Raw genomic sequence first — 23,426 nt, forward strand, 5'->3', positions numbered from 1 at the left:
GAACCATGGAGTCGGTACAGGGGCAGGCAAAGGGCAGGGATGATTTCTGGGGGCGGGGAGGCCAGGTGTGGATTTGGGGGTGGCCTGCCCCGGGCTGAAATCCCAGCTCTGCCCTTGGGTGCGTGCCTCAGTACTCAGAGCCTCAGTTTCCCTAGCTGTAAAGTGGGGATGACACTAAGAGTAATCACACGGACACTTATTCTGAGCCCCTGGGAACCCTTTACTATATTATCTCATTTAATGATCACACTGAGAAAACTGATGTACAGAGTGGGAAAGTCCTTGCCCAGGTCACACAGTCACGCAGTCAGCCAGTGGAAGATCTAACCCCAGCATCTGATCAGCCTCCTGACCCCGACGAGACGCAGCCTCTTGCAAAGAGAAGCTGAATTGAGGGGCAGCAGTGACTGGGAGTTAAACTGCTCAGAGAGCCATGCAGACCAGGGTTTGGATCCCCTGCTCCCCAGACCACGCAGGGAGCCCGACGTGGGGCTGGATCCCAGTACCCTGGGATCATGACCTGAGCCAAAGGCAGACACTTAACAGCCTGAGCCACCCAGGCGTCCTTTAAAAGCACTTTCACATTTCATCCCCACACTAACCTTAGGAGTAGCTTCAAAATCACCCTGTTTCACAAATGAAGAAACAGGCCAGTGAGGCCCATGGCACTTGGGTGAGGTCGTGTGGCTGGAAGGGGTTGGGCCCAGGGCTTGAACCCAAAAGTCAGACTAGGGTGTGAGTTCTTAACCACACACACACCCTGCGTACCGCTGATTGTAAGACATACATGTGAACTTGTAGGGGCGCCTGGGTGGCTCAGTTGTTAAGCGTCTGCCTTCAGCTCAGGTCATGATCCCAGCGTTGTGGGATCGAGGCCCGCATCAGGCTCTCTGCTCAGTGGGAAGCCTGCTTCTCCCTCTCCCACTCCCCCTGCTTGTGTTCCCTCTCTCGCCTCTCTCTCTGTCAAATAAATAAATAAAATCTTAAAAAAAAAAAAAAAGACATACATTTTAACTTCTAAGGTGAGCTGCACCTATGATCAAGGGCTGCGGGGGGCGGGGGGGAGGCATTCGCAACACCGAGCGCACACAGTAGGCGCTCCATAATTGCGACTGGGTGTAATCATAATGATACCATTCCTTTCATGGCCGGAGCGCTTATGTAATCACAGCTGACCCCCTATTCTGACCCCAGAACAGGGCAAGTCACTCGACACACGGGGCCTCGTTTCGCTCGTCCTCTTAAACCTGGTGGACTCTCACCAGGTCCAGTTTACAGAAGGGGACACTGAGGCTCCGTGTGGCTGAGGCGCATGCGCGCTGGCGGAGTCTCCCCGGGCGCCCCTCCCGCTGGCGGGCGGTGCACTGTGGATGGTGCACCGTGCAGGTCCCCGCTGGCCGACCCCTCGCCCCGCGCACCTGGCCAGGGCCGCCTGCAGCTCCTCCTCCTTGCGGCCCAGCTGGGCGCGCAGCTCCTCCCCGCGCTGCTGCTGCTCGGCCATCTGCTCCTGCAGCTCCGAGCTCTCCCCGTCCAGCCGCCGCTTCAGCTTCTCCAGCTCCTGGCGGCCCTTCTCCTCCTTCCGCAGGCGGTCTGGAGGCGGGAGCGGGGGCCATGCAGAAGGGCGCCAGACCCCACACCCAGGAGCTCCCCGATACCCGCGGCCCCACCCCGGCACCTGCCGGGGTGGGGGTGGGGGTAAAGCTGTGGCTCAGCATCTCCCTCTGTGCCCCCTCTTTCCGGCTTCCCCGACCCTGGGCCCCTGACCCCAGGGGCCATTTTCTCCTCCTCCCCCACGTGACACCCTGCTCCTGCTCAGGGGCTGTCTCTGCCCTGTCCTCTCCTGTCTGTCTCTACCGCCTTCTCCTGTGCTCTCTCTCGTCTGCTTCTGATTCTGAGTCAGTAGCAAGGGACAGACAACAATGTGTCTGAAACAGTCAGTGGGACAGAGACAGAGAGTGACCCATGACACGGACAAGACAGCAAGAGAATGGCATTTAGAGTGGCAGAAACAACCTAAGAGCTGGGAGGACACCCAACCTGTCTTGAGCCGTCCTTCCTGCCCCCATTTAGCAGATACGAAGGCTGAGGCTCCCCAGCACAGGAGGTTCACCCAACGTCCCCCTCCCCCACCGTGCCGAGCATGCGCGGTGCGGCTGCCCACTGGGGGACGGCGCTCACCCTCCATGTCCGCAATCGTCGCCTCGTATTTGAGACGAAGCTTATTGAGGCTCTTGACCTTCTCCTCCTCCTCGGCCGCCTGTGACGAGAACTCGGACAGACGCTCCTCCAGCAGCTTCCGCTCCTGAGGGTGGTGGGGGGGGCGGTCAGAGCAGCCCCCCCTCAACGCTCATCTCTGGTGCTTTCTCATCTGCATTTCTGCTCCTCTCCACCTTTCCCTGAGCCTCCTGCTCCCGACCCCAACCTTCCTTCCCCCTTCTCTTGGGTCTGCAGGCCCGTCCCACCCTCACCGGTTCACACCTCGGAACTTCAGGGGAGACTCCCATTATTCGAAGAACCCCACCATTCACTAACACACCATCCCACTCGTGGGCGCTGAGGTTCATTGCAAATCATGTGCGCGTATAAACAACACTGCAGTGAACATCCTTGCCCATCCGCGGCGATCCCGTGGAGTTCTGGATCCATACCTCTCTAAGTATGGGTTTGTGGACCCGCAGCAGCAGCACCCAACGGGAGCTTTTTAGAAATGCTGCATCACCCCAGACCCGCTGAATCAGAAACTGCATTTTAACAAGCTCTCCGTAGGATTCCTGGGCACGTTAGCATTTGAGAAGCACTGGCCTGGGGCAGTACTTTTCAAACCGTGAGTGGTTCTGGAAACCAATATAGTGTGTTGGCACTACCCTTAAAAGAAAGAAATAGAACACCGTAGAACGGAATAGCCATTGTACCAAAAGGAATGTTCCAGAAAACCGTGCATCCTTGACCTCTCACCTAAGGCACCATTGCCTCAGGGAAGCCTTCCCCGACTATGCCCAGGACAGTTGAGGCACCTGTCCCCCTCCATAGTCTTCTGTTCTTTTCTGACAGTTTAAGTCACAATGTTTATTTTCTGTGGTGTCTCATCTAGCATCCCTTCCCCCCAGCCCCGTGTGAGGACATAAATGGTTTTCTAGTTAGATCAATGCCGTATCCCCTGTGCCTAACCCAGTCCTAGCTGTGACAGGTTAAAGATGGCCGCAGATTCTTTGCCCTGTCCCCACCCAGGGATGGAGCCTAATTCCTCACCCACTGAATCTGGGCTGAGCCTATGACTGCTTTAAGCTCAGTGGCCTGGAAACCACAGTGTGCAGGCCAAATCTGGCCCACCACTTATTTTTATAAATAAAGTTTTATTGGGACACAGTCACACGCGTTTGATTATGTCCCACCTGTGGCCGCTTTCATGCTACGTCGGCAGAACTGAGCGCCAGTGAGAGAAGCACAGAGGCCGGCAAAGCGGGAAATATTTGCTATCTGACCTTTTACAGACGATGCTTGCCGATGCCTGATCTACAGAACTGGGCATAAGTGATGCCGTGTCAGTTCCAGGCTTAATACCTTAGAGGGCCTGGAGCCTTCCACTTCCCCTTCTCAGAGCCCTGAGCTGCCATGTAAGAAACCCAGGCTCTGCTGTGGGGACAGAAGCCACACGAAGGAGCACCGAGACCTCACACATCTGCACCCAGCCCCCACGTCATGGTGACTGCCGACAAGAGCCACGGCTGAGCCAACAGAGGGACTATGCGGCTGAGCCCCAGCCGAACCACAGAAGGATGGGATATCATGAGACGGTGGTTGTCTCCAGCCGTGTGGCTTTGGGTGTCTTACGCTCTAGCAGTGATAGGTAATGACACACAGTAGTTGCTCAGTAAACACCCGCTCGGGTGAAGGTATGACAAAGGGGAAGTGAAGGTGTGAAGGGCAAGGGTGAAAGGGAGACACAGCAGAGACTAGAGAGCCGGAGACCCCTAGAGGTGGCACTAACTGGGGGAGAGACAGAGAGAGAGAGCCAGCCGCCCCCGCATGCACCACAGCCCCCTGCCCCCGGGAGCCTACAGGCCACCGACCTTGCTCAGCTTGGCATTCTGGTCTTCTAGGAGTAGCAGGTCTTCCTCAAATTTCTTCAGCTTCGCCTCCGTGGTCACCTTCTCCAGCTGCAGCTTCTGCCTCGCCCCCTCCTCAGCCTCGAGATGGCTCTCTAGCTCCTGGAGGGAGGAGGGCAGGAGGGATGAGGACCCAGGGGCCGGGGGCTGGGGTGCGATGGGAAAGACGGGGTGGAGGGGATGGTCCCAAATCCCGAGCACTTGTGGCTCGGACAGGTCCACACTCTGGGCGAGGCTGGGAAGGAGCAAATCTTTACTGGTCTCCCTGTTTCATTCATTACCCCTGAGCCTTCCCTGAGGGCCCCGTGGGTGCCAGGCACTGTTCTGGGCACGGAAAATAGATACCTATTTTTGTCCTTATGGGAATGACATTCTTGTGTGTGCAGGAAGATTAGAAACAATAAACATAATAAATAAATAAATAAATAAATAAATAAATAAATAAATAAATAAAGACAGGTACTGTCCACTGTGGCAACACGTGGTGTGGGACTGGAAATTAAGATTCGATATCGGGTGACAGTGTGGACGGATGTCAAGGGTGTTATGCTGGGGGAGCTAAGTCAAAGACAAATAGTGTGTGATCTCACTTACGTGTGGAATCTAAAAAAACAAAACCAAAACATACAAAACACGGAGCTCATAGATATAGAGAAGAGATGAGTGGTTGCCGCGGGGCGAGGGAGGGTCAGTGAAGTGGGTGAAGGGGGTCAAACGGTACATACTTCTAGTTACAAAATAAATAAGTCCTGGGGATGTCATGTGCAACCCGACTATAGTCCATAACACTGTATTGTATATTTGAGAGCTGCTGAGAGAGTAGATCTTAAAAGTTCTCATCACTAGACTTTTTTTTGTTGTTACTATGTAAGATGATGGATATTAACTAGACTTACTGTGGAGATCACTTCGTGATATATATAAATACTGAATCACTATGCTGTATACCTGAACTAGTGTTATATGTCAAAAATGCCTCAATTTTTTTTTTTTTTTAAGTAGGCTCCTCGGCATGGAGCCCAACACAGGGCCCGAACTCACGACCCTGAGATCAATACATGAGCTGAGATCAAGAGTCAGATGCCCAGGGGCACCTGGGTGGCACAGCGGTTAAACGTCTGCCTTCGGCTCAGGGCGTGATCCCGGCGTTATGGGATCGAGCCCCACATCAGGCTCCTCCGCTATGAGCCTGCTTCTTCCTCTCCCACTCGCCCTGCTTGTGTTCCCTCTCTCGCTGGCTGTCTCTATCTCTGTCGAATAAATAAATAAAATCTTTAAAAAAAAAAAAAAGAGTCAGATGCCCAACCAACTGAGCCACCCAGGTGCCCCAATAATACCTCAACTGAAAAAAAAATATATATATCTATATATCTATATCAGTACGAGGTGCTGCCTTGTTACCTGCTATTGGGAGGACCTATGATGGCCTACCCACACGTCCTCCTCCTACCCGCTCTGCTCCCACGGATAAGGTCCACTGGACACATAACACTACACATCACGGGGACCAGGCACAGGGCCAGCTTCTGCCTACATAGTGGAGTTCAGTTGCCTGCCAGCCCTAGAGTTATTCAAACAAACCGATCACATCTCCAGGTAGAAACCAGGGATCACCCCATCCTTTTGTTACTACAAAACCTGCCTCCCACAGCTGTGGCCTGTTCATTTTATTTCTGAATGCAACCCCTGTGTGGCTCTCTGTGGCATGGTGTTAGGCCATCTCCATAACTATAGGGCAGGATCCTCCCCCACCTACAGGACGAAGAGGAGGTGATTAAAACCCTTACTGAGGTCCTGAAATGTGGTATGACTGAGAAACTGAATTTTCAAATTTATTTAATACTATTTATTTTAAATTTAAGACCAGATGTTCACTTATTCACTGGAAATTTTTTAAGTACGTCTGGCATAACATGGGTACCTCAACCTACTTTTTTCAAGTGAAGAGGTCGTAACACATAAATGCAGGTGAATACTGCCAATGAAAATTTAGCATCTGAATGAAGATGTACCCTAAGTGTAAAGCACATAGTGGATTTTGAAGGGGAACCATGGGAGGGTGGAGTGCCTGGGAATGCAGCAGCCTAGAGGCAAATGGAGCCAGGAGATGTAGAAAGAAACAGCACAAAGGATATCACCTCAGCACCTGGATCCAGCCATGCCTGAAGCTTATACATTCTGCAGTCTCCCATTATTTGAACCAAAGAAGTATTCTTTTGGCTTAAGCCACTTTGATTGAGTTTTCTGCAAATTCAGGGCCCAATGAGATGTGGTTTAGAGAAGCAAAGGTTGTCAGGATAGATAGAAGGGCATGGGGCGAGGTGGCCCATGGGCACACAGAGGCCAGACCTGTATATGCTGCTGCAGCCTCTTCTTGTCACTTTGCAGCTGGCGGCTGCACTCCTCCTCCTCGCCCACGCGGGCCTCCAGCTCCGCTACCACCAGCTCCAGTTCCTGCTTGCGAGCTGCCAGTCGCCCCCGCGTCTCCTCGGCCTCGGCACACAGCTCTGCCTCTGCTCGGAGCTGCTCTGCCAGGCGGGTCCGCTCCTCTTCCAGCTGGGGACAGGGTGGAAGGTCAGCACTCAGCAGGCTGTGCTCTCAGGGCAGTCTCAGTGGAGCACTCGGTCCCTCCTGCCTCCTGATTTGATTTGCCCTTTGAGGCCTGGAGGCTTTCCTGCAGGTCCCCATCTCAGGATGACCTCAACACCACCCCCCCACCAAGTCACCAAGTCAGACCTCTGGGTGCAGCCCTCTTCCCCATCCCCCTAACCTCCCAAAGCTTGAGCCTTATCCTCTCCCAGTGGACTCTCTCTCCAGCCTTCTCCCCAGCCTCCCCACCTCCAATCTCTCCCTCTCCAGTCCACCCTCCAAATACCCCCCAGAGGCCTTTCTACCATCTCACATTTCATTTAACACTCCTACGCCTAGAGATTTAACCAAAGGAAATAACTCACTAAAAGCAAAGAGGAAAATGCTCAAAAAAGGCTTTTGCTTTAGCATTACTTATAAGACACCAGAAAAACTGGACAATGGGAAGTTCACCACCTGCCTCCCCTCGCCCTGCCACAAGGCTGGCCCCTACCCTGTCCTCTCGGAGCCCAGCCCCCTGAGCATCTTGGCTCTGCAGGAACCAGCCCCTCGCCCAACACCCTGACTGCACCCCAGGGCCCTGCCTCCTGCACGTCACAGCCCACTAACACCAAACGGTCTCAGCCTCTATCCGGGGCCCCCCCACAACTACCCTTGAGTCTCGGCCGGGAGCCCTGCCCCCACGCCCTGGCTCCGCCCGCGGCCCCGCCCCCACCGCGGCCCCGCCCCTTACCTGTGCCAGGCGTCCCTGGAGCTCCCCCACCTCGCGGGCGCTCTGCTGCTGCAGCTCCTGCACTTTCTGCAGCTCCTGCGCCCGCGCCTGCAGCACCTCATCCTGCCGCGTCACCTGCAGCAGCGGCTTCACCTGGGGGGCAGGTAAAGGTGGAAATGGCTGGCTCCGCTTGTCCCAGGAGCTGAGGAACCACTCATACTCAGAGCAGGGCTCCATCCAATAGCGGCTCCGGGGCCCTGTGGCCTCCGGTGGGGACGTTAGTGTCCTGACTATCGAACGGGGATGGGAACAGCCCCCCTGCTCCACGGGGTTTTCGCAGTGGGTGAACAAGCTGACACTAGTAAAGAGCCTAGAACAGTCCGGGGCAAAGGCAAGCGGCGCTAAACGTGCTCCTTCTTCGCTCAGCTAACCCCGGGTGATGAGAGACGCCAGCGCCACCCCTCTGTAGCGCAATGTCTCTCAAAGTTCCCGAGTCCCGGTCCGGGGTGAGAGATGCACTTTACTCGGTGGGGTTCAGATGGGCGGGACAGGTGCCTCACACACACACACAATCAACTGAAAGGACAGGCTCCCCCTTGCTGAGTGGGATCCTCTCTGATCATTGCTGCCCCACTGCTTTCTATTTGATTCTTCTCGACTCTATGGTATTCTCTTCTGCCCTAACCCGTGGCATTTATCACGGCCACAATTTTCTATTTATCTGTGAGACTCATCCACTGATGCCTGTCGACCCCCACCCCCCCTGTCGATCCAAGACCCAGGGGCAGGCCAGCTTTCTCCTGAAGGGCCAGCTGGGAAACGTCTGAGGCTTTGCAGGCCACCCTGTCTCTGTTTTAATGACCCCACCCTGCTGCTGGAACACAGCGACAGCCACAGACAATGCCTTAACCGATGGGCATTCACGGCACAGGCGTCTGCGCCAGGCCTCCCCTTGCCGACCCCCGCTCTAGACTGTGGGCTCCATGGGGCAGAACTTTGCTTTTATTCACCATTTTATCACGATCCCCCCAAAAGTTATTGGCACATAGTAGGTGCTCAGTTAACACTGGCTGAGGGCACGTAGGCAGACCGCTCCCACACCATATTCAGAATTACACTGAATGGCTGTGTTTTTTGCCTCCAAATTTCGATCTTCTTTCCTCCTCTCCAATTTCCCATTGGGGGAACACGCTGCCCCCACGCTCACAGGGGGCCCGATGACCCGGCTCTGCCCCTCTGCTCCGGGTGGGCGTGTGACACCAGCCTGGCTCATCTGATGTGTCCTGACGAGTTCTGGGGTGGTCACATGACCCCAGCTGACCAAGGGCAAGGCAAACCTGGGACTCTGGCTAGAGCTTTGGAATAGGAGAAGACCATGCTAGCCTAGCTGGTGGGGGGACAAGTCTCAATGGGCTTGTGGCCCCCAGGTGGAAAAGCCTACAGGTGATCACCATGGAGGAAAGCCAGATGGGAGGCACAGAAGGTCAGATAATTGACATCACTGTTTGGGCCCTTGTGCAATAAAAGGCTGACTCAGCAGGACTGCATTGTCCAAACCCTGCACCTTTCATAGGAAGGCCTGGTCCTTGCTGGCTCCTGGAAGATAATCTGCAAGCTCTTGGAATATTCTGACTGAAAAGAGTGACTTTGTTACCTGGGGTTCTTGTCCCCCATGGTATCAACTTCACCTCTGGAGGGGCTGGAGACTGAGTAAGATCAAATGCATGGGGGGTCAGCCATGCCTATGAGACTGACCCCCCCAATAACAAGCTTGGCCACTGAGACCCGGGGGAGCTTCCCTGGTTGGCAACAGCCCGTATGTGTTGTCATACATTGTTTCTGGAAGAATTAAGCACCGTCCACATGACTCCATGTTGAGAGGACAACTGGAAGCCTGTGCCTGGTCTCTCCCGAGCTCTGTTCAGTGCACCTTTTGCCTTTGCTCACTTTATCTCTATCCTTTCACTGTAATAAACCATAACCTTGAGTATAACAGCTTCAGTAAGTTCTGTGAGTCCTCCTAGTGAATCACTGAATCTGAGGGGGTCTTTGGAACCCCTGACTCAGTCCTGGATCCAGCTGTTCCTGAAGCTGTCCTGAATCTTTTATCCATGTTGGCTTGAGTCAGATTTTTTTTGTCACTTGCTACATCAAAGAATCCTCGCTAACAAAGGTTAGGCTGATTGGTCCCATTTTACAGATGCAGAAAGCTGAGGCCCGAACAAAGAAAGCCACTTGCCCAAGCCGACTTGGCCCCAAGGTGCTGTCTCCTTGCTGCTCAGGCCACTTCCCCAGGCGCCCTCACCTTGATGAAGAGCCGCCACCACTGCCAGTGTCTCAGCTTGAGGTAAGCGGCACAGTTCCTCTGCATCACCCTCAGGGCACTCTGCTGCTGCTGCCGCTTCTGGAAGGCTCTGGGTGGGGAGACGGGCAAGTGGGAGAGTGAAGGCTCCGCCCCTCTAGGCCTGTGCCCTTAGCAAGAGAGCACAGCTCCCTTCACTTAGTCAACCATTGTTAAGTGCCTACTGTGTGCAAGCACTTTCTATTATTGGTGGATTCTGTTGCCTAGAGTCTGTCAGTCCTTCGGCCCTTGACTCTCTTGGCTCTGTCGCCTGCTCTCTGTCCACACAATCCTAGTTCAGGCCTCCTCTTCCCCCACATGGACCCTCACCCCCACCTCCCAGCCTCTAATCTCTTCCCTCCAATCCACCCCCAACCTGCCTCCTGAGTGGGTCTTTCTACACCCAGAGCTTACCCTCCCCTCCCCTGCTCACAGCTCTCCCATGGCTCCCCGGCACCCCCGAACAAGGTCCCCGCCCTTCAGCCTGGTGTTTGGGAGAGTCCTTTATTCTCTGATCCTCCCCCTGGGCCATTTCAAGGGGGAAGGTGACTCTCCTGCAAACTTTTCGCATTCCTGACACACGCCAGGCTCTCGTATCCCTGGGTCTTTGAACCAGCTGTCGCTCCCTGCCTGCAACACCTGTCCCACCCTCCTTCGTCTCTCTGGTCATCGAGCGTGACCTGGAGGCGTCCTGGTCTGCTGTAGGGTCTCCACACTGCACTTGAACGACCAGCAAAGCACGTCCCACTCCAGACTGTGATGCTTTGTGCCCCTATATGTCTCCCCCTCCAGAGCGGAGTCCCTCTAGCACTGGCTGGTAGGGTGACCACCATGCCCTGTTTGCCCAGGACTTTCTTTGTTTTAGCCCTGAAAATCATGTATCCTGGGGAACCTTCAGCCCCAGGCAAGGCAGAATGGTCGGTCAGCCTATGGCCAAGCCTAGCTCTTCTCTGTGTCCCCTGCACCGCTCAGCACTGGACCTGGCCTGTGGGGGCCCTCGGGGACAGTAGAAGCAACAAGCGGGGCACCCGGTGGCTCTATCCCTTTGTTTCCCAGCCCTTCTACCATCTCAGAGGTCCCGATCCCTGGAGCCATCTAGTCAACCCTTCCCTGCCCCAGCCTTGGCCAACAGGACCCAGGAGACAGCATGGTGCCCTACCTGCGAGCGAGGTACCCCCGGGCAGCTGCCTGGAAGGACACGATGATGTCTGTGACCTTCAGGTCCCGCTCCTCTTCCAGCTGGGCCAGGACCCCTGCCCGGAAGAAGATCTTGCTCTGTCCCACACGGTAGAGGTTGGGGTCCAGTTCTAGGGCCTGGATCTGTGAGGGGTGGAGGAGGGGTGATGAAGAGGAGGGGTGAGGAGAGGGAGGTCCCAGCTCCCCTCTCCCACTGCCTGGGACCCTGCACGGGCACACTTACGCACCCGCCGCCCAGCTCTACCCCTCACTCACCATCTTCTCGCAGGCCTGTTTCCCATCCATAAAGCCCTTGGGGATGGCATTGGGCGTCAGGATCTCGTATCTGCCCGGGGAGGGGAGGGGTGGGTGGGGAGTTAGAGCACACTGTCACTGAGCTCGTCCCATGGCCCAGCGCGGGGCTCCGAGTGACAACGATGATGATGAGAGGAACAGTATGAAGAGCGAACATTCGAGTATTTACAGAGCACCACACGCTGGGCTAAGAGCGTAATGCCACCAATGACAGCACTGACCCCAAGAGCTGCCACTCCTTGGACACTCCCCACGTGCTGATCGCAAGCGTTCTGTCTCCCCACCAGCATCACCGAGATGCGGAACACAGGTGGGTCCCGGAGTGGAAATGTGAGAACGTCTGGCACAGACAGCTGATGTCTCTAAAGACTTACAGTTGGGCTCCGAGCTAAGTGCCATGCGGCAGCTTCTTCCCAACATCCAAGCGCAGCAGAGAATAATACGGGATGCAGTTCACACACACATATGGTGTGTCCTCAGAGCCCTTACCCTGCTGTGCCCTTCCCTGGATCTCGACATTTCATAAAATATCATGCGTGTTATATATGCAATATGTGTATACATATATACATCATATACATAATACGTGTCCTATGTTAATACGACATTTTTTGTGACTGGTGACTGAGAAATGTGTGTGTGTGTGTGTGTGTGTGTGTGTGCGCGTATCAGGGTCGCTCAGTCACCAGGGGTGGGTTGTTAAAATGCAGATCCTAATTCAGGAAGTCTGGGGTGGTGCCTGAAAATGTGCATGATCTCACGAGCTGCCCAGCGATGTTCACGCTGCTGGTCCCGGCGACCACACTTTGAGCAGCGGACTCAGAGCTGCACTGTCCAACAGAGAAGCTACCGGCCACACGTAACCACTGAGCCCTTGAGATGGGGCCCGGCCAACGGAGGAACTGGATTATATATTTATTTATTTATTATCATTATTGTATTTAAAGATTTTATTTATTTATTTGACAGACAGAGACAGCCAGCGAGAGAGGGAACGCAAGCAGGGGGAGTGGGAGAGGAAGAAGCAGGCTCCCGGCAGAGGAGCCTGATGTGGGGCTCGATCCCAGAGCGCTGGGATCACGCCCTGAGCCGAAGGCAGACGCTTAACGACTGAGCCACCCAGGTGCCCCATATATATTTATTATTAAGATTATTTATTTTTGAGAGAGAGAGAACACAAGCATGGGGGAAGGGTAGAGGGAGAGGGAGAACCAGACTCCCCGCTGAGCAGGGAGCCCAACTCAGGGCTCGACCCTTGGGACTCCAGGATCATGACCTGAGCCGAAGGCACACAGTTAAGTGACTGAGCCACCCAGGCGCCCCAGGATTTTTAAATAACTTCTTTCTTTTTTTTTTTTTTAGAGAGAGAGAAAGCATGCATGCGCATAAGGGGGGGTTGGGGGTGGGGGGACCGTCAGAGGGAGAGGAAGAGAGAGAATGTCAAGCTGGCTCCACACTCAGCACTGAGTCAGATTATTGCCTGATCTCACAACCTTGAGATCATGACCTGAGCCAAAACCAAGAGTCGGAGGCTTAACGGACTGAGCCACCCAGGGGCCCCTGTTACTTGCTTCTTAAACTCTGGTATTTTCTGTTCTGTCCCTTTCTACTGCATTTGTAAAGAAATGCAGCTCGCCACACACGGTTTGCCACATAAGGCAATCTTTCTCCCGGGGAGCGGGGAGTGCCCTGAGCTGGGCCCTGCTCCCCATTTCACAGAGGAGAAAGCTGCAACAGGAACCAAAGGCACTTGCCCCGACTCCCCAAACTCAGAAGTAGCAGCGGGGGTATTTGGATGCAGATGCGGGGGCTTCCAAACCCAAGTCCCGCCCCGCCCCGGCCCGCCCCATCGCACTCACCGCTGCCGGAACTCCTGGAAGAGGATGCGGTTGGGGAAGCCCTGGCGACAGATGCGGATGCCCTCCAGGACGCCATTGCAGCGCAACTGGTCCAGCACCAGTCGAGGCTCCAGCTTGCCGGCCTGCGGAGAGCAGGGACGGACGCGCGGGGTCGGCAGCGGCCACACGGGGGCGCCACTCACCGGCCGGCAGCCGCCTGGGGAAACCAGGACGGGCCCTTGGGCAGATCAGAAATCGTGGGCGATTTCACACGGGTCAACCTCTAATTTACTGAGCACCTACTGCAGGCCAGATAGAAATCCCTGCCCTGGGGGAGCTCACAGTCCAGAGGGAGACGCTGACAATAAATGAGGTCAAGAAATCAATCACTAGTCAACGTGGGACGTAAGTAACAAGAAAGTGCTAAGGAGAAAAGAACTGCAGGGAGGGCAGGGAGTGCTGAATCTGCACAGGGGACAGTTGGGGAAAGGCCTCACTGGGAAGGTGATGCGTGAATAAAACCCATACATCATTGTTTTGGAGTAGCTAATTTTTGTTGCCTTTTTTTTTTTAATTGCCTCTAAAAAAAAAAAAAACTTAAACAGTACAAAAATTCAAACTCGACATTCTAAAAGAGAACTCTTGCCTTGTCCTGGCCCCCAGAGTGGGCAACATAATCCCCAGTTTCTTTCTTTTTTAAAAAAGTAGGCTTCACGCCCGGCATGGAGACCAATGCGCCACGCTTGAACTCACGACCCTGAGATCACCCTGACATCAAGACCTGAGCTGAAATCAGGAGTTGGACTCTTAACTGACTGAGCCACCCAGGCACCCCACAATCCCCAATTTCTTACAGAACTTTCTAGATCAGTTGTTCTCAACCCTGGCTACACACTGGCCCCCTCTGGGAAGCTTAAAAAAAAAAAAAAAAAAATCCAACAACCGGATCACAGCCCAGGGTAGAATGTGAATCTTTGGGGAGTGGGATTAAAATATGAGAACCACCATTCTAGATCTTTTTCTAGGGCCACTGGAGCATATCTTATACTTATGCATCTGTCAAACATTTATTGAATATCTGCTGTGTGCCAAGCACTGACTGTTGTAGGCACTGGGGACTCAACAGTGAAAAAGCAGATAAAAGCCTCTGCCCTCAGATTGTTTGTGTTGTGGCAAAAGGGAGTCTCCCTTTATTACTATATGTGTCCCCGCTTCCTTAGCAATAAGGCTTCACTGCGTCTCCCCTGCGGCTCTCAGTCCTCAGTCTGATCGCGGTGCCACGCATGGTCATGTGACCCAGGCCTGGCCAATCACAGTGTGTCGTTTGGGGGTGGGCACAAGACTCATCCCGGACCAATGAGGACACTGGGCAAGAGGCTTTTTTCCCCTTTTTCCCAGGGTTGCTGAACTGGGACAACCAAAGTTTGGAGCCACTGGGGGCAGCCTTGCCATCCTGAGGGGAGTAAGAGAAAGAAAGAGAGAGAGAATGAGATTCCTTCAGAGTTAAGACAACACAGAGCCAAGCAAAGAAAAAAGATCCCTGATACTACCATTTGCACACCTGGATCCAGCTATAACTGAACCCAACCGTGGAATTTCAATTATGTGAGTTTATACATTCTCGTTTTTGCTTAAGCCACCGTAGTTGACTGTCTCGCAATCAAAACAGCCCCAAGGAACTAGCTGGAAAGAGCTGTAGTCGGAAATGATATATAGGATGGTCTCATTGATGTTTTCTTCCTTCTTCCCTCTCTCCCACTCTTTGACAAAATATTGGGCAGGCTTGAGTGGGGGAGGGGCCGGGAGGGCCAGAGATGGGTTATATTAAAGGGGACTGAGAAAACACGCAAATGTGTAGTATTCTGTAGGATCCAGGTGTCTCACTGTCACACAGACACAAAAAGCCACAAATTTGCATGAGGAAAAAGTTACAATGAACTCTGTGATGCTGAGACAGAACTTGGCATATTGGTGTGAACTCAGAGTTTTCAACATGTAAGGATAGTTATAGAAAGCAATATAGAGGGGCGCCTGGGTGGCACAGCGGTTAAGCGTCTGCCTTCGGCTCAGGGCGTGATCCTGGCGTTATGGGATCGAGCCCCACATCAGGCTCCTCCGCTGGGAGCCTGCTTCTTCCTCTCCCACTCCCCCTGTTTGTGTTCCCTCTCTCACTGGCTGTCTCTGTCTCTGTCGAATAAATAAATTTAAAAAAATCTTAAAAAAAAAAAAGAAAGCAATATAGATATAAACGCGTGTATACAGGGGCGCCTGGCTGGCTAAGTCAGACGTGGCTCTTGATCTACAGGTTGTGAGTTCGAGCCCCACATTGGGTGTAGAGATCACTTAAGGGCAAAAACATGTGTATACGTATGTGAATACACATCTATACATACGTGTATGTCTGTATACGCACTTGTGTGTATATATACTCAGCTGTTTGCTGAGCACACCTAACACCCAGATCTTAGACTCTAAGCACCATTCACTAAAAAGAACCAGGGCTCCTTGGAGAAATGGGCGAATCTATGTACCGTATTTTATCAAATATCAGCCTCCATCAATTGTAAAACACGCTGTTACTTTACATACCGCCAAGAAAGAAAAACTATCAATTAACCTCTGACAGGCCATTGATTGTAAGCCGCACCCCCAACTTCAGAGACGCTGAAGTGTGAGCTTCGGGTACCTCATTTTGTATTTCATTTTCCACCAATGTTGAGCCTTCTCTACACGACCCATTCTCTGATTTTCCTAACAAGAGAACCTTTTGGTGGCCTGGGAAGCCAGGCATGGTCTCCGCACTCGTACATAACACCCCCAGCGCCAACAGCCTTCATTCCATCCCCTGCACCTTTCATGCCCCAACCTCCCACCAGGCCTTTGCACAAGCTGTTCTCTCCTCAGGATTCCACTTATCCTTCAGAGCTCAATGACCACCTCCTCCAGGGAGGCTTCCCTGACTTCACAGACCAGATTAAACCTTAGGTGATACCATCCCTACAAATTCAACCAGACATTCACTATGGTTGCTCAGTTGAATGTCTGTGCTCCCCCTTAGACTGTGAGAATAGGAGTTGGCTGTGCTTTTTACTCGAAAGTATCCCCGATATCTGGCCCTTAGTACATGCTCAATAAAATTTAAGTCCCATGAACTGAATGAATGCATTTCCCTAGCAGTGCACTGAGCCTGGGAGGGAAAGCAACTTGCTCAAGGTCACATAGCCAGTCAGAGGCGAGCCTGGCTCCAGCCAAGTTCAGTGGCCAGGCCTTTACCCCCCGCCAGAGTTGTCCCCCTCCCCAGGCTGGTCACTCACCCTCTTCTCATGGTTGGGGACGATACAGCGGACGAAGCTGGGGTTGGTGTTGCTGAGTGTGGCCATGAGACGGCTCAGGGACTCCTTGTAGAGCTGTCCCACTGTTCGGAACATGCCCCGGCGGGGGCGGCCACCCGGTGGGCCATCCCCAAGGCTGCTCACCTGCTCCAGCCCCACGATGCCTTCCACTATGGGAAGAGGAAACAGATGTAGAGAAAGGAGGGGGTCAGGGGTCAGTTGAAGGTGGCCTGGGTTGGTTACAGTTCAAGGGTCTTATCATTTATAGGACCTGGCGCTTTACATACGAAACACTGGTAAGATAAGGTGTTGTCAGCCCCACTGGGCTGATGTGTAAACTCAGAAAGGAGGCTCAGAGAGGTGGAAGACTGCGTCTAAGGCCACACAGCTTAGAAAATGCAGATCTACGATTTGAACCCAAGCAGCGTGAGTCCTCTGGAACCCTGGCCTCTGACCTCTCGTCTTCTCAAGGACACGATCTCCATCTCCATGTTCCTGATCCATGAGTGCTGATGACGACAGCACATGCTTACCTACCACTTTCTCTCTGCCAGGCGCCGCTCAAAGCACTTTACACACGCCTGCTTGTTTATAAGCCTAGAAGAATCGTTCCCATTTTACCAGCACGGAGAGGGCGCCAGGGATCACGAACGCAGCATGGTGGCAGTGTTAGGAACTTAAAACGATGTCCCACTGAAAACGGTAATAAAGCCTGGCTTTTATGTGCAGTGTTTAAAAGAAGACAGACGCTTCCACTGAACCATTTTTCCAGTAAGGCCTGATCTTGTCATTTGATGGTGTCACTTCAGCTAGTAAGAAATACCTACTCCTTCACCTCGAATTCTGTTCTAATTCCTGCCAGGTTTCTCAGGAACCTGCAGCCGGGGCAAACTCTGACACCCTGCAGCCCTCAACAGGGAGGGTCATCGGGGTCAACCAGGTAATCCTCACTTCTGGCAGGGCCTGGTGTGCAGCGGGGCTCACGGAGGGCCTCTGCCTCCCCAGGTTCAACACTCCTTCTCACTGCCATTCTCCCGGCTATTATCAAAAGGATCATTAAGTTCTTACAGCACCAAGAAGAGGAGAGGCTCTGGGACCCGATGTCCTGGGTTCAAATCTCAGCTCTGTCCCTTACTGGCTGTGTGACCTCGGGCAGGGGACATAAACTCTCTGGGCTTCAATGTCCTCCTCTGTATAATGGGGATAAGAGTGCTAACACCTGCCTCCCTGGGTTGTTTGGAGGAGTTGAGGGGTTAGTAATCATAAACGGGCTTTTGCACATAGTAAGTGCTCAGTAGACGCCAGGTGGTATTATCATAATTGCTTGTCCTTTTGCATGCGGTTAAGTTAGAAAGCTAGAAAGCGGGCGCTGCTACAGAGAGTCTGGAAACTGAGGGAGGCGCCAAGGAAGGAGAAGAAGGGCGACCGTCCTCCATGTGGAGGAGAGGGGACAGATGTTTAAGTCAGGTACCCGGTCCGACAGGCCCACCCTCCTCGGCCGGCAAATCTCACCCGTTGTCGCAGAGCAACACCCACCCCCTGACGGAGAAATGGCAGAGCCGCGCCTCCCTGAAGATCCTGGGGGCGACGGTGGGAAGGAGCCAAGGAAAGAGAATTGCTGGAAGCCCCCGTGTTCTTGGGAGGTGGTGAGGACGGAGGAGGGGAGGGACAGAGAGATGGGGGCAGGAGATGCAAAGGGAACAGCAAGAGAAGGGAGGAGAGAGAGAAGGTGGCAGAAAAAAAAAGAGTGTTATTATTAGTCAATAGCACAAGGCAAAGCGGGAGGGAAAACTTCAGTGTTGGCCGTGAACTTCTAAAGCCAGGGGGACTGTCCCGTTCACCTTGTGTCTACCCACTGGAGGCTTCTAAGTTGACTGAAAGGATGAATGTCCTTTGTGAAAATTTAATGCTAAGGGGAAAAAAATTTCTCTCCCTAGAGGTTGAATCTATCTGTTGGATTAGGTATCCCTTTTTGCCCTGGCTGCCAGGAAGCTCGAGGACTGACTTGATACTCCTACCCCGTTTGTTGCGTTTGCCTCTCTGAGGAAAGCTTGTCTTGTCTGCCTTTCCCCCTGGGCTACCAGGATGCTGGGCACCCGACTCTGGGCTCAGGACAGCTGTCATAGAGATTGACGCACAGACGGCCACCCCGTCCCCATCCTTCCCTGTGACTTGCAGCTCCTTGAATCTGGGCTGTTGTGACTTGCTCTGTTCAGGAGAACAGTGGAGGAAGTAACACTGTGCCAAGTTCAAGTCCCGGACTCAACAGGCTTCCCAGCTTCCACTTCTCTCGCGGAACCCCTGGGGGGCTGGGCTCCTATGAGATGGGGCATGTGAGGCATCACGGTGGTGGGGGGCATGATGTGTCCATGAAGGGGACACAGATTTTGAGGAAGTGTGTGTGTGTTGGGGTGGAGGGATTTTTCAGGCTGAGGAGACGATTCTCAAAGCAGAATCTGGTTCTGTCATTGGACACTGAACACGGCTTGTCAGTCCCTCGTGTGTAAACCATGCAAGACACAAACATCAAATCTCTGTCTAAAATCAGCTCACCAGCATCAAGGCACCTGGCGCCCTTTTGTTCCATGAATTTGTTTGGGAACCACATGTCTTCTTATTTTGCTCTCCTGTCTCATTGCATGGGCTGGCCCTTTTAACTACAACTACAACCACAACTTCAAGAAAAAGGCTAAGGCAAACCAACAGGTTCTGGAAGCCTTGAATCAGGAGGAACCAAGATGCTGCTTCTGCCAGTTGTTAAAATCATCTCTCCTCTAAGGATGGGGAGTGGCAGACCAGGCTTGGAAAGCTCCGGGGTTCACTCCAAAGACATTCGGCTTTTCTGTCCATGCCTCCTAGAAATGCCATTCCAAAAAGACAGATGGCCAAACCCACATGGGCCTTGCTGGAGCAGGAAAGCTCTCCCAAATGACATCGTGATCTGTTACTCCTTTCTTCTTCCGTGGGCGCCCTGACGGGAAGTTTGTGAGAGCCTGGAAAGCAAAGCCCCAAAGCCGACTAATCTATAAAACACCACACTGCTGAGTTCTCGTGTGATTAATTCTTTTTAGTCAAATCTCTTGCTTTTCTTCTTTTTTAGAGATCATATGCCAACTACAATGAATAACTTTCTCTCTTCCTTTATAATATCCGTATAGTTATTTCTTTTTCCAGTCTGATTGCACAGGCTAGTAGTGCCAAATCCAGGTTTCCCAGCAGCGGTGACCATGGGCATCCTCATCTCGTTTCTGATTAAGGGGGATGTGTTTTGTCATCGAGTATGATGCTGGCTGAAGATAGCAACCAACCAACCAATCACTGATTGGAAATACTACCGGGAGATCGTCTGGTCTACCTGTCTAAGTTCCGCAACTGAGCAGACAACTCATGATCAGAATGTAGCCTCTAGAACAAAGGTGTTCACGCTGTGGGCTGGAAAAAGGGATGCACAGAGCTCCAGGGGCAGGGAAGCTGGGGAAGCTGGCCCTCACCATCTTTCCAGATCTCTGCCGTTAGCTTGTCCGTGCTCATGTGAAGCAGGGCTGCGACGTTGTCATTCAGCGGGTCCATGTTTTTCATCAGCCACTCATTGGCCTTGTAGTCGACCTGGGTGAAGTCAGGCAGAGGAGGGTGGTGAGCTTGCAGCTTCACCAGCTCTCCCATTTCCCAAGGAACCTCCCAGAAGCTCTAAGACGGCCAGCTCCTGAGCTCACCACGGTTGAGAGAGCGTTGGTGCCACCTTGTGTCTGTTCCGGGAACTGCACCCTCCATCTACTCCATCAACGTGGCCCCTCTCCCTCTACTTCCCTTATCTGTCCTTGGCCCACCCTGAGGACCTTGTCCACCATCACTTCTTCCTTATCCATTCTAGTCCAGCCACACTGGGCTCCTCACTGTTCCTCAAACACACAATCTCATTTCTACGTCAGGTTTACCCCTGCCATTCCCGCCACCGTGGATTTTCACATGTCTGGCTCCTTCCTAGTATTCAGGGCTTTGCTTTAAAGGCTCCCAGAGTCACAGTCTTGACTGGCACGATCCCCCACGCATGTGCCCCCCACCAGACAGTGGCTCCCTGAGGCCAGGACTCGGATCTGACTCACAGCACAGGGCTGGGCCCACGGGAGGTCTTAGATGATGTGTGGAAGAGGAAGTGAGGGCTAGACACAGAGGTCTCCTGCCTCCCAGCCTCTGCATGCTGTTCCTTCCGCCTGGACAGCCCTTCCCGTCCCTCACCCATCCTTTGCTGGCTGTTACTCATCATTTAGGCCAGGGATTGGCAAACAATGGCCCACAGGCCAAATCCGGCCTGCCACCTTTTTGTAAATAAAGTTTTGTTGGAATACAGCCCTCATTTCTATATAATTTATGTATCCCCCAGGGTGTCCTTCGAGCTACAGTGGCAGAAGTGAGTAGCTGTGGCAGAGACTGTCTGGCCCACAAAGCCGAAACTATATACAGAAGATGTTTGCTGACCCTTGATTTAAGTTCCAGATCAAGCATTGCTCTCCTCTGTGAAAGCTCCCCCTGCAATCCTCCTCCGAGCTTTGACGCTGCCCCCACTGAAGCACCTAGCAGCCTTCTATCCTCATGGTCTGTGTTTCTCCCTCTCCCAGATCTGGAAATTCGTGAGGACAGAAACCACGTCCGGCGTGGGGCCCCAGCTTCGCTCAGCACGGGGCTGAGCGCACAAAAGGCCAATCTTTGCCGAATGAGGTGAATAAAATGCACACACCTCTTCTCGCGGCCAACTCCTATCCACCCCTCAAAGCCTACTGGAAATATCCCCTCCTTGAGGAAGCTTTTGCTGACTTCATCAGACAGAGTCCTCAGTCCTGCCTGGGCTTCCCCGGCCCCTGGCGGTGTCTCGTTCCAGGGGACATCGGGTGGCCCCTGTGTTCCCTCTGCACTGTCCCCGCATCTGCAGCCAAGTGGTCCCCACCCCCGCCCACAGGCCTCGAGGCCGGCCCAGTCCCCTACCTTGCCCGCATAGTGCAGGACGCTGAAGTCCGCCTGGTCCCGCAGGTTCCTTGGCCGCTGGAACTTGGGGTGGCCCCCTTGCTCCTGGGCCACCTTCTCTACAAAGGACTTGTCCGTGGCCTTTGGGAACCAGCACTCCTCGTCCAGCAGGGCCAGAAGTCCAGGAGGGTTAGCCTAACCATCAACAGGAGGGGAAGAGGACGTCAGATCCCCACACACTGGACACTCAGGTTGCTGCTAACTTGTAGCTCTTGTAAGAGGCACACAGACATACAACCGAACATGAGAACAGTAGTTACGGCTGTGGCCGCTGATGAGAGCTTCGGCTCAAGCCAGGCCCCGGCAGGCACGTCCGGGGCCTACGCATCTAGCAGCCACCCATCTATGAAGCAGACGCTGTCATGAACCGATTTAGAGGCCGGAGGCCCAGCGGGGCAGCAGCCGGACCGAGGTGCCAGATCTCGTGGCTGGTGGAGGCGGGAGGGAGCGGGAGGGAGCGCCAGGGGCGGGCGGACCCTCAGGCTCACCGGCCGCTCGATGAGGTCGATGCAGGGCTGCAGGTCGAGGCCAAAGTCGAGGAAGGTCCAGGGGATGCCCTCGCGCTGGTACTCCTCCTGCTCCAGGATGAACATGGTGTGGTTGAAGAGCTGCTGCAGCTTCTCGTTGGTGTAGTTGATGCAGAGCTGCTCGAACGAGTTCAGCTGCAGGGGTGAGGGCGCCAGTGAGAGAGGGGCAGAGATGGGGTGAGGGGGCAGAGATGGGGGGACAGAAACTGGGGAGGAGGAGAGACTAGGGGGGATGGAGACCACGGTGGGTAGACAGACACCCAGAGGGAGGGGGACAGAGACCAGAGGGAGGGGGGACAGAGACCAGAGGAGTGGACAGAGACCAGAGGGAGAGGACAGAGACCAGAGGGAGTGGACAGAGACCAGAGGAAGGGGGACAGAGACCGAGGGAGGGGGGACAGAGACCAGAGGGAGAGGACAGAGACCAGAGGGAGGGGGACAGAGACCAGAGGGAGAGGGACAGAGACCAGTGGGAGGGGACAGAGACCAGAGGGAGGGGGACAGAGACCAGAGGGAGGGGGGACAGAGACCAGAGGGAGAGGACAGAGACCAGAGGGAGAGGACAGAGACCAGAGGGAGGGGACAGAGACCAGAGGGAAGGGGAGAGAGCCAGGGTGACGGCACCCTCCCAGTCCCAGCCTGGCACCAAGTTCAGACCTGGAAGATCTCAAAGCCGGCGATGTCCAGGATGCCCAGGAAGGAGGCGCCCTGGCGGGGACTGCGGTCCAGGGCACGGTTGAGGCGCAGGACCAGCCAGCGGAAGAGGCGCTCGTAGGTGGCCTTGGCCAGGGCCTCCAGCGCAAAGTCAGCCTGCGGGGGAGTTGGGGGGGGACATGGTGAGGGACCGCCCCGCCCCCGCAGCCCCAGCCAGACCCCCAGCAAGGAGACACTGGTGTGGCCGGGGCCCCTCACAGCTCGAGAATGATGACATTAACGATGATGCCAACCAGTTCAGAGCCCTACTATGCGCCGGGCAGTGTGTGAGGCGCTTGGGGGCACATTGGCTCATTCATCCTCCCCCATCCCTTGAACCAATTTCGACAAGAAGGTGGACTCTGGAGAGTGACAACGAGGGTTTGAATCCTGGCTCTGCCCCTTAGAAGCTCTGCAGCCTCAGGCACACCTCTCTGTGCCTCAGTTTCTTCAGCTGTAAAATGGATCCTAACAACAGTACCTCAGCTGAGAGAGGAACCCAGCCTCTCAGGTGACCCCCAATCTCTGGCCCTCATGTCCCCCACTGTGTCTTTTTCACCCTAGTACTTTGTTCGAGTGCCCAGTCTGGGGCCAGGAAGAGGCCTCTGCCTGAAAGCTGGATTCTGAACACCTCTAGCATGGAGTCCCACCACCATCAGTGCTTTCCTGGACTATGACAGCAGCCTCCTTATGGCTCCCTGTTCCCACCCAGTGCCCCATGGATCCAGTTATCCATGCAATAGACAAGGGGATCTTTATAGAAGACAAACTGAATCAA

At 54.0% G+C, this 23,426-nt stretch overlaps 1 protein-coding gene across 5 annotated transcripts in view; it reads right to left on the minus strand.

Moving 5' to 3' along the window:
* The window catches only part of MYH14 (myosin heavy chain 14), a 92,509-nt gene that overhangs the window by 22,405 nt on the left and 46,678 nt on the right, over positions 1 to 23,426 (minus strand). For all 5 annotated transcript variants that reach the window (XM_057314589.1, XM_057314590.1, XM_048223870.2 and 2 more), the window contains 14 exons: positions 22,613 to 22,765; positions 21,917 to 22,090; positions 21,390 to 21,563; positions 19,901 to 20,015; positions 16,392 to 16,579; positions 13,099 to 13,220; positions 11,201 to 11,270; positions 10,908 to 11,068; positions 9,713 to 9,821; positions 7,429 to 7,560; positions 6,456 to 6,662; positions 4,071 to 4,208; positions 2,179 to 2,302; positions 1,419 to 1,590 (listed from right to left, as the gene is read on the minus strand). In XM_057314589.1, coding sequence (XP_057170572.1) covers positions 1,419 to 1,590; positions 2,179 to 2,302; positions 4,071 to 4,208; positions 6,456 to 6,662; positions 7,429 to 7,560; positions 9,713 to 9,821; positions 10,908 to 11,068; positions 11,201 to 11,270; positions 13,099 to 13,220; positions 16,392 to 16,579; positions 19,901 to 20,015; positions 21,390 to 21,563; positions 21,917 to 22,090; positions 22,613 to 22,765 — 2,039 coding nt within the window. The remainder of the gene's footprint in view (positions 1 to 1,418; positions 1,591 to 2,178; positions 2,303 to 4,070; positions 4,209 to 6,455; positions 6,663 to 7,428; positions 7,561 to 9,712; positions 9,822 to 10,907; positions 11,069 to 11,200; positions 11,271 to 13,098; positions 13,221 to 16,391; positions 16,580 to 19,900; positions 20,016 to 21,389; positions 21,564 to 21,916; positions 22,091 to 22,612; positions 22,766 to 23,426) is intronic.

Source organism: Ursus arctos, unplaced genomic scaffold, assembly GCF_023065955.2.
Source record: "Ursus arctos isolate Adak ecotype North America unplaced genomic scaffold, UrsArc2.0 scaffold_19, whole genome shotgun sequence".
Lineage (NCBI taxonomy): Eukaryota > Metazoa > Chordata > Mammalia > Carnivora > Ursidae > Ursus > Ursus arctos.